The sequence below is a fragment of the Chiloscyllium plagiosum genome, chromosome 48 (assembly GCF_004010195.1).
Source record: "Chiloscyllium plagiosum isolate BGI_BamShark_2017 chromosome 48, ASM401019v2, whole genome shotgun sequence".
Taxonomy (NCBI): Eukaryota; Metazoa; Chordata; class Chondrichthyes; order Orectolobiformes; family Hemiscylliidae; genus Chiloscyllium; species Chiloscyllium plagiosum.
In genome coordinates, this window is record NC_057757.1 from 5,327,108 (window position 1) to 5,337,781 (window position 10,674).

The window sequence follows — 10,674 nt, forward strand, 5'->3', positions numbered from 1 at the left end:
AGGTGGAAGCAGATATGATAGCGACATTAAAGGGGCATCTTGACAGACACCTGAATAGGCAAGGAACAGAGGGAAATGGACTGTGTAGGGGCAAAAGAGAGGTAACATATGTAGCCACAGGCTTGGTGGGCCGAAGGGCCTGTGCTGTACTGGCCTTTGTTCTTAAGGCATGATTCCAAGCGGTATCACTCTGTCAAGCTATTGCTTGACTAGTCTGTGAAACAGCTCTTTCAGTTTCAGCACTAAGCCCCAGATATTATTAAGGAGGAACTCGTAAGGTTGATAGGGCTGTGTTCGTTGTTGTCGTTGCCAGTGCCTTAGTTGATGTCAGGTAGTCTGTCAATTTCATTCCTTTTATTTTTATTTTTAGCAGTTGATTTCAGAGATCAGTTAAGAGTTAAGGTCTGGAGTCGTGTGTATGCCAGCTGGGGAAAGGACAGAAGTTTTCTTTCCGAAATGCCATTCGTTGGCTTTTTACAATAATCGCCCATCATTTCATTGTTAGACTTGTGTTTCCAGATTTTAACTCAGTTCAGTATCCACCATCTGCTGTGATGGGATTTGAACCTGGATCTCTGGATTATTAATCCGTTGACAATACTATGAGGCCTCCCCTTAATTGTTAGAGGTTGTGGGTTTGGAGGTTCTGTCAAGGAAGCCTCGTTGATACCGGTGGGTGGTGGAAGGAGAGAGAATGAAATATTGTCACCCTGTTTGTTGATTAACAGATGTCTAATCTCATTGAATAGTTTCTTCAGTGTCTTCAGACTCCCAGCCAACCAGCAAGGCGCAGTAATCAAGTTCCAATGTCGTCGTCAGCTTCGAAAATGCGAGAGGTATGATAGAGTTGAGGAAATATGTTACGTTACTGTGGTACACCTGGTGCTCAGTCGGGTGGCTGCTTCAGTGGCTACACTGGTGTTGGGAAGAGCTGCAGAGGTCCTGGGTTTCTCGCGCTGTGTTCTGAATTTGTTGGAATGTTGGGGGAACACTACTGAGTGTTCCCCCTACTTACTGGGCCTCGCAAGACATGAGTCAGCCACACGGTATTCTGAATTGTCTGAATCTCTCTGGTTCCCCTTCTGGAACGTGCTTACGTGGAGTGAGGCGGTGATGCATTCTGTGGTTCTGCCATCTGTTGCTGCCAGGGGAACCTAGCAGCCAAGTGCTGTACAGTGGTCGGTGATCATGGAGCTATTCCAGCTCAGATTTCGGGGAAAGGTTCCGGAGTGTTAACAAAAGATGGAGAAGCCTACAATAATGTAACGGGACTGGACAGGGTAAACACAGAAGGCATGTTCCCAACGACTGGGGAGTCCAGAACTCAGGGGTCACAGTCTAAGGATACAGGGTAGGCCATGTAGGACTGAGATGAGGAGAGATGTCTTCACCCAGAGAGTGGGGAGCATGTGGAATTCTCTGCCGCAGAAAGCGATTAAGGCCAAAACATTGAATGTTTTCAAAAGAGCTTAGCTATAGTTCTTGGGGCTAAAGGGATTAAAGAGTTTGGGAGGAAGCAGGTGCAGGGTAACGTGTTGGATGATCAGCCGCGATCACATTGAATGGCGGAGCGGGCTCGAAGGGCCAAATGGCCTACTCCTGCTCCTATTTCCTATGTTTCTGTTTGTAAGCACTTATAATGGTGCCTGAACTAGAAATCCAGAGTACCAGGCTCATAATCTGGTGATATGGGTGCAGGCAGCTGGTGGAATTTAAGATCAGTTTCTTTAAAAAAAAATCTGGATTTGAAAATTATTCTCTAATGATGTCCTTGAAACTGTAAGAACTCCAGGGATGGTCAACAAATTCTGGCCTGGCCACCGATGCCCTCTTCCCTTGAAAAAGAAAACATGCAGTGAAGGTCATTGCATTGAGTATAGGAGTTGGGAGGTCATGTGGATGTACGGGACATTGGTTAGGCCACCTTTGGAATACTGCATTCAATTCTGGTCTCCCTGCTATAGGAAAGACGTTGTGAAACTTGTAAAGGTTCAGAAAAGATCTACCAGGATGTTGCTGGGGTTGGAGGGTATGAGCTATAGGGAGAGGCTGTACAGACTGGGGCTGTTTTCCCTGGAGAGTGGGAGGTTGAGTGGTGACCTTATGGAAGTTGATAAAATCATGAGGGACATGGATAGGGTAAATAGACAAGGTCTTTTCCCAGGGTAGGGGAGTGCAAAACTAGTGGGCATAGGTTTAAGTTGACAAAGGAAAGATTTAAAAGGGACTCGAGGGGCCACTCGAGGTGGTGCGTATATGGAATGAGCTGCCAGTGGAAGTGGTGGAGGCTGGTACAACAATAACATTTAAAAGGCATCTGGATGGGTACATGAATAGGAAGGGGTTAAAGGGATATGCGAAAGTGAGGATTGCAGATGCTGGAGATTAGACTTGTGAGTGTGGTGCTGGAAAAGCACAACAGGTCAGGCAGTATCTGAGGAACAGGAGAATCGACATTTCAGGCAAAAGCCCTTCATCAGGAATTAGAGGGATATGCATCAAACGCCGGCAAATGGGACTAGATTAGATTAGGAAACCTGGTGTTATGGTCACTTAGAGATGGAGCAACTGTCATCGATCAGTGGTAAACAAGCAGGAGGCCGGAAGAACACAGTGAGCCAGGCGGCATCAGGGGGTGGAGAAGTCAACATTTCAGGTGTAACCGTTCGTTATATAATGTTTTGTCGGGGGTGGCATGGTGGCTCAGTGGTTAGCACTGCTGCCACACACGGTGCCAGGACCCAGGCTCGATTCCAGCCTCGGGCGACTGTCTGTGTGGAGTTTGCACGTTCTCCCCGTGTCTGTGTGGGTTTCCTCCGGGTGCTCCGGTCTCCTGCTACAGTCACAAAGATATGCAGGTTTGGGTGGATTGGATGCACCTAACTCAATGGGCAATTTAGCAGCCAATCCACCTGACCTGCACATCTTTGGATTGTGGGAGGAAATCCGATCATCCGGACGAAACCCATGCAGACACTGGGAGAATGTGCCAACTCCACAAAGACAGTCACCCGAGGCTGGAATCGAACCCGGGTCCCTGGTACTGTGAGGTAGCAGTGCTAACCACTGTGCCACTGTGCTGCCCCGATTTTTACAGAGTTGGGGTTAGATAATAAGTAGTTAAGAGAAAGGGGGCTTGGATTTGTGTGCATAGCTGTTGTTTAGTGTTCACTATTAGAGTTAAGAAAGTAAATTGTTATTTTTCTTAAATAGTGGAATTTAGGAGTTTTCTGTCACTCACATTTGTACAGATTACGAGGCGAGGTGAGCTTTTCTGGGTGTTCGGTTTAATTTACAGAGAGGTTTGACCTCTGCGTTGTAACACAGGTCGGCATGGATGAGTTGGACCAAAGGGTCTATTTCCATGCTGTACAACCCTGTGACTCTATAAGGGCAGATGAGAGTTGTGCATGTTTATCTTGTCTTTGTGACCCAAGAGTTCTGTCATTAAACCTGTTGAAGACAGAGATCGTCAGGTTTTAGATATAAAATGGGAGAACTGTGGATGCTGTGAATCCGAAACGAAAACAGAAATCACTGGAAATGCTCAGCAGGCCTGGCAGCACCATTGGAGAGAAATCAGAGTCAATGTTTCAGGTCGAGTGACCCTCCCTCAGAACTTGTGACAGAGTTTAGATTCCAGTGAGATCATGGGATATGGGGTTGGCATTGAAAAGGAAAATAGCATGTATTTGAGTAGCCGAGATCTGAAATGGCAGAGCAGGTTCAGGGGGCTGAAAAGCCTAGACTGAGTACAGAGGAACCTCGATTGTCCGAATATCAATTGTCCGAATTTCGGATTATCCGAAGAAGATCTCAAGGTGCCGATAGAAACATTACATCAAAGAGGTGTTTCAATACTGATCATATCCTTTGTTTGCAATGATTAAAAATGAACCCAGCTTACTGAAATGCTGCTGAGGGTGGGGGCGGGTTGGGAGGGAAGATTGGGGGGGAGGGCGGGGGAAGATTGGGTGGGGGCAGACGGGGAGTCAGGGTCTCTCATGTAGTGTGTTGCTGCCTAATCTCCTGAATGGGGAGTGGACTTAGCAAGTGCTCGCTGTGTCAATCCCATTGAACTGATGGGGTGGGGGGGGGGGGGGGGGAGAGGCTTCAGCAATGCTACAGGTCCCTTGCACATAAGTGTGTCTCTGCTCAGAAACAAACCCTGAAACAGAGGGAGAGAGAGAGCAAGGCAGGCAGAGCGAGGAGAAAAGAAACTTCAGAAAACCCCAAGCCCCGGAGGAGAGGCATTAAATCAATTAACCCAAATAATCAATTATCCGAACGAAATAGTGCCCGCCCATTTCATTCGGATAATCAAGGTTCCTCCGTATCAAATTTCCATCTTTCAGGTTTGGGTGGAAGGATTATTAAAGCCAGATTGGGGAATCGCAGGCGACCTTCAGTTGCTCAGCAGGTGGCAGGAGGGGGAGATGGAACATGGTGGAAAGCCTGTAAGCTGCAAATGTTTTTGTAAAAACCACCCACCTTTTCATGTTTCAGTTTCACAACAGCAATCAGACCTTGGAAATATGCCCAATGGGCTACACGCACCCCCCCCCCCCCTTGAGAAAAAAGTTATCTGTGAGGATTTGCAGGAGCCTTGCACTTAGGGCCCTCTCTGTGGCTGCCTCTTGTACTCACTGCGTCAAAATCTCACAGGGTGACCCCACTGGGGTGGTCACTACGCCCATTTCGGGAAACCTGAGGGTTAAAAAAAACTTTCATCAGCTGCATTAACTGTAAGATTAAGAGTTTGGTTCAGTTTGTGTTTTACGCGGGCAGAAGACGAAGCACTTTTATTACTTGTTGACTTTATAGGTCTCGTCAGACAAATGTCAGAGGGTTTCACCAGAAGTCAGAATTACACAGGTCGTCGACTGGAAGGATTTCATTTGCAAAAGGCTGTTCCGGGGAGGTAAGGGGCTCTGCTGTGTTCAGGAAGGGCTTGAATGGGAGCAACGTTTGGAAGTTTACAAAATCATGAGGGACATGGATAGGGTAAACAGGCAAGGTCTTTTCTCCAGAGTTGGGGAATCCAAAACTAGAGGACATAAGCTTAAGGTGAGAGGGGAAAAGATTTGAAAGGGACCTGAGGGGTAACTTTTTTTCACACAAAGTGGTGGGTGTATGGAAAGAGCTGCCAGAGGAAGTGGTGGAGGCTGGTGCAATTACAACATTTAAAAGGCATCTGGATGGGTATATGAATAGGAAGGGTTTAGAGGGATATGGGTCAAATGCTGGCAAGTGGGACTAGATTAATTTAGGATATCTGGTCAGCATGAATGAGTTGGACTGAAGGGTCTGTTTCCGTGCTGTACATCTCTATGACTGTAAAAATGCAAACTTTCCGAGAGCATCCCTGGGCTGTGGATGTTTCGCATACCTAATTGACCATTTCTTGATTAACATTGCTTTCTTTATAGAATCCCGACAGTGCGGAAGCAGGCCATTCGGCTCATTGAGTCCATACTGACCCTCCGTGCATTATCCCATTCAGACCCACCAGCCTACCCTATAACAGTCAGCTCACACTTCCCTTGGTTAATCCATCTAGCCTGTACCCAACTGCCTAATTGACTGAGCATCTAGTTACCTGTCAGTTAACACACCACAGTGTTCCCTGGCCGGGCTTTCTGTACCGATTTTTAATCATTTGTATGAATGACTTGGATGTGAATATAGGAGGTATAGTTGTAAGTTACACCATGGGCAACTTAACATGGCCAATCCACCGAACCCGCACATTTGTGGACTGTTGGTGGAGACTGGAGCACCCGGAGGAAACCCATGCAGACATGGCGAAGTATGTGCAAACTCCATGTAGTCAGTCATCCAAGGCCAGAATCAAACCTGGGTCCCTGGCACTGTGAGGCAATAGTGCTGACCACTGAGCCACTGCAAGTCAGGTGGGGTTACAGGACAAAGGCGGGTAACTTGAGAAAAGATAGGCATGATCTGATTGAGTGACAGGATAGGCTCGAAGGGGGTGTGGCCTATTCCTGTTGTTCTTCTTTTTCCCCACCTTACTCAAGTTGAACTGTTCTATCTCTCCGAAGAAGAGAATGAGGATGAAAACCCAGAACCAAAGGAACATGAAGGACTCTCTGAGGTTCGGCCTGATAAAACCCTGAGTACCGAATCTGGGGCGGTGAAGGTAATGTGTGTAAAGCAGTCTTCATCATTGCTGAATGAATAGGACTGCAAAATTATCATGAACTATTTGGAATGATTTGAGTGCTCGGCTTCTAAGGGCAAATATATGATCAGAAGAAATTAAAGGAGGCCATTCAGCCCCCTCAGTCCAAGAGATGAAATAAACTTGGTGTTGTATTCCTTGGAATGGAGAAGGCTAAAGGGGCGCCTGATTGAGATGTACAGAATTGAGGGGCATAGATAGGACAGATAGGAATAAACCTTTCCCATTACTAGAAGGGTGGGAGCACAGATTTAACCTCAGGGACATTCCAGTTCCTAAGGATTCCCAGCTTAAAATAGGCCTCCCTCATGTCACCCATCTCAAATCTATGCCTCTGGTTCTTAATCCTTCCACCGTTAGGAGCAACACATCAATCAAATCTCTCTTAGCCTTCTCTTCTCTAAGTAAGGTAGTCCAAAGTTCTCTTCTCTATCTACACCACAGAAGTTCTTCATCCTGGGAAACACACTTTATGCCAACCTCACACATGCTTTCACGTCCTTTCGTAAAGACTTGGACACTGAGAATACTCCCGTTGAGATCAACTCAGTGCTCAGTCCCCAGCCTAATTGACTGTTTCTTTAGCCTGGTCGGTCATGACCGTGATGACTGCACATAATTCCCAGGTTCCTATGCGTAGACAGACCCTTGAATGTATATACTATTTAATGTGCACTGTGGGGTGTTCGATCACAGTCTACCATCCATATTTGCCAGGTGTTTTATTTTGCTTGTTAGAATGGGTATTGTGCACATAGGCTGTATTACTGTTATAGAGTCATACAGCATGGAAACAGACCCTTCGGTCCAACAAGTCTATGCCGACCACAATCCCAAACTAAAGCAGTCCCACCTGCCTTCTCCTAGCCCACATCCCTCCAAACCTTTCCTATTCGTGGACTTAGCCAAATGTCTGTTAAACGTTGTAACTGTAGCCATGTCCACCACTTCCTCAGGAAGTTCATGCCACGCACGAACCACCCTCTGTGTAAACAATTTGCCCCTCGTCTTTTTAAATCTCTCTCCTCTCACCTTAAAAATGTGCCCTCTCGTTTTAAAATCCCTGTTCTAGGGGAAAAGATAACTACAATTAACCCTGTTTATGCCCCTCATTATATAAAGTCGCCTTTCAAGCTGCTAAGTTCCAGTGAAAAGAAAGTTCACTATCCAGCCTTTCTTTATAACTCAAACCTTCCACATCTTCCTGAACCCCCTCCAGCTTAATAATACCCTTCCTAGAACTGGGGCACGGTACTTACGCCACACTGTCCAGTATAACCTCAACATGCCAACTCAAAGGTCTGAGCACTGCAGGAAAGCGTGCTAAACATCTTTTTAACCATCCTGTCAGTATGTGATGCAAACTTCAAAGAATTATGTTCTACTGTAAAGTTTATTGTTTAATCAAAACAGTGGATTTTTAAGGCCCTTTTTTAGACTCTGGGTCCCACACTTTGTCTGGTCACTGGCCTCTAGCCAGATCTTAACTTAAACTCTTTGGATGAAGTTACCATTTCAGAGAGCAGTTAAGAATCAACCACATTGCTCTGGCCTCTTGACTTTCCACAAAGGGATGAACAGCAGGATTCCACTAAAAAGCACCTATTGGAAAAACAAAATGGTAGTTTGCTTTTCTTTTCTTTCTGTTAATCGAAGGAAGCACGTTTTGTTTTTTTTTTATATTTTTTAAGGTCTCCGAGAAGACAAGTCTGAGGAAGTCCCAACCTGACACAGGATCAGTGAAAACGCCACAGAGGAGAGACAGTAGTGGTCGCTGGCTGCCGAAGGTTACCTCTGCCAAAGCTTCGTCCACGAAAGGTAGGGGCTCTGCTGGAGCTGTGATGCGGTGCGTAGAGTCTCATAGCTTTGAAAGTCTGGCCAACGAGTGACATGAAGTTGGATTATATTTGGGAAATCATAATCCGGTTCCTCAGCCTATCTGAAATGCCCAGACTGGCCACCAGAGGGCAGGCAGGATCAGAGAAGAACTCAGTGCCGGCAGAGAGGCCATTCTGTCCATCATGGTGGGATAGCTCTTTGGAAGAGACGGCAATCAAATCTTGTTGAATTCCAGAACAGCCCCAAAGAGCCAAATGGCCTAGTCCTGATTCCAAGCTGTCCAAATAATTCCACTTCTTTTTTCCCCTGCCAATGCCATCCCGTCAATCATTTATCCAATTCCCTTTCGCAAAGGGATTCTCAGTGGTTCAGTCGAGAGCAATCTTTAGAACGTGTTTTTTTTTTTAATGTTTGTGGGATGTGGGCCCTGTTAGTTGGATGGCATTTGTTGTCCATCAGTAATTGTTCTGGTGAAGATGGGAGTGAGCTTCTTTCTTGTAGTCTGAGAGATGTAGCAACGTCTACAGTGGAAGGGAGTTCCAGAATATTGAACCAGCAATGTAACTCTGCATCTTAAAACCCACTCTTGGGAAGTGTGACAAATGCATGTGACGTATGAACTGAAGCACATTCATGCAAATTCCCTTTCCTACCCTTGGGGTGGCATGCTGACTCAGTGGTTAGCACTGCTGCCTCACAGCACCAGGGACCCGAGTTCGATTCCAGCCTCAGGCAACTGTCGGTGTGGAGTTTTTCAAAATTTTCCCAGTGTCTGTACGGGTTTCTTCGGGGTGCTCCGGTATCCTCCCACAGTCCAAAGATGTGCAGGTTAAGTGCTTTGGCAACGCTAAATTGCCCCATAGTGTCCAGGGATGTGCAGACTTGGTGGATTAGGCGTGGGAATTGCGGGGTTACAGGGATGGGGGGAAGGAAGGTGCAATGCTGTTTGGAGAGTCAGTGTGGACTTGATGAGCCAAATGACCAGCTTCCACACTGTAGAGATTCTGTGATGATTCTATGATACTCCATAAGCTGTGGATTAACTAGGGGGCTTTCAAAAGAGAATTGGATAAATGCTTGAGGGAGGGAAAAGCTTGCAGAGCTACAGGGAAAAGACAGGAGACTGGTGCTAACTGAACTTTTCTTTGATAGAAGCTGGTAAAGACTGGCTGGACTAAGTGGTGACTTATTCTTATGGATGGCTCAGTGGTTAGTGCTGCTGCCTCACGAAGCCAGGAACCTGGGCTCGATTCCACCCTCAGGCAGTTTGCATATTCTCACGCGTGTCTGTATGGGTTTCCTCCAGGTGCTCCGGTTTCCTCCCACAGTCCAAACATATGCAGGTTAAGGGTAGATTGGCCAAGCTAAATTGTCCCACAGTGTCTAGGGATGTGCAGGGTAAGTGGCTTGGCCATGGGAAATGTAGGGTTACAGGGATGGGGTGGGTCTGGGTGGGATGGTCTTCGGAGGGGTGGTGTGGACTCGATGGGCCAAATGGTCTGCTTCCACGCTGTAGGGATTCTGTGATTCTGGTTATTTTTCTTTATCAATGTTTTTGCATTGCTTGAAGTAATAGTCCGGTTTTACTATTCTGTTGCAATTTACTGTTATGCACGGACTTGGTTGAAGAGTGCCCAATTCTTATGTTTCCCGATTTCTGTTTAATATTTTGAAGGTGAAAGGGATAGAAATCCCAAAGGCAGTGATGTGAAGTGCAAGGTGAATGAAAAGAGCTCATTAGTAAAGCAAACTGAAGAGCCAGATACAGAATTAAAAAGGATGAAGGTATTTCTTCCAAAGTAGTTTTTTCCCCTTGTTTGCGATGTGTTTTCTTTTTTGGTTGTATGAATCAGAACTGGACTAGAAATCCTGTCTCATCCTGAGCCATGTGTACACACAGTACTTCGAACAGGGCAGGTTTGGAGGAGTTTGCTATTCTGAAGTATTAATGAAATAGAGAGAGACTGCAGAATGTTTTCAGGAATCTGGCTGTCCTTGTACATAAATCATGAAACAAAAGGTGAGTAATGGGAAGGCCAATGGAATGTTGGCCTTTGTTAAAAAGGGATTGCAGTTTAAAACCTGGTTACTACTGTCGGGTGCATTGGCAAGATTGCAGCTAGAGCAGTGTGTGCAGTTTTGGTCTCTTACTGCAGGCGGGATACACTTACAGTGGAGACAGTTCACAAAAGGTTCCTTCAGCTGATTTTTGACATGTGTGGGTTTGTTTTCTGAGGGAAGGTGGGCCTATATTCATTGGGAGAATGACAGGTGATCTTATTGAAAAACTTCAGCTTCTAAGGGGACTTGGTCGGGCAGATGATTAGGGAATTTATGCGTGGAGCCAGAGGAAATGGGTGAGGTACATAATGAATACCCCAGACAGTTGATGCATTTGGGAGATCAAATGGAGTCCTAGAGATGTACAGCACAGAAACAGACGCGTCGGTCCAATTATCCATGCCAACCAAGTTATTGTAACCTAATCTAGTCCCGTTTGCCAGAACTTGGCCCATATCCCTCCGAACCCTTCCTATTCATATAGCCACCCAGATGCCTCTTAAATGCTGTAATTATACCAGCCTCCACCACTTCCTCTGGCAGCTCATTCCATACACGCTTCACCCTCTGTG

At 46.2% G+C, this 10,674-nt stretch overlaps 1 protein-coding gene across 5 annotated transcripts in view; it reads left to right on the plus strand.

The window, feature by feature from the left end:
* Positions 1–10,674, plus strand: part of LOC122544342 — a 91,762-nt gene that overhangs the window by 10,004 nt on the left and 71,084 nt on the right. The window contains exons 4-8 of one of the 5 annotated variants that reach the window (XM_043683543.1): positions 750–836; positions 4,825–4,921; positions 6,039–6,160; positions 7,894–8,020; positions 9,717–9,826. In XM_043683543.1, coding sequence (XP_043539478.1) covers positions 750–836; positions 4,825–4,921; positions 6,039–6,160; positions 7,894–8,020; positions 9,717–9,826 — 543 coding nt within the window. The remainder of the gene's footprint in view (positions 1–749; positions 837–4,824; positions 4,922–6,038; positions 6,161–7,893; positions 8,021–9,716; positions 9,827–10,674) is intronic. The other 4 variants (XM_043683544.1, XM_043683545.1, XM_043683546.1 and 1 more) reach the window with 4 other exon arrangements.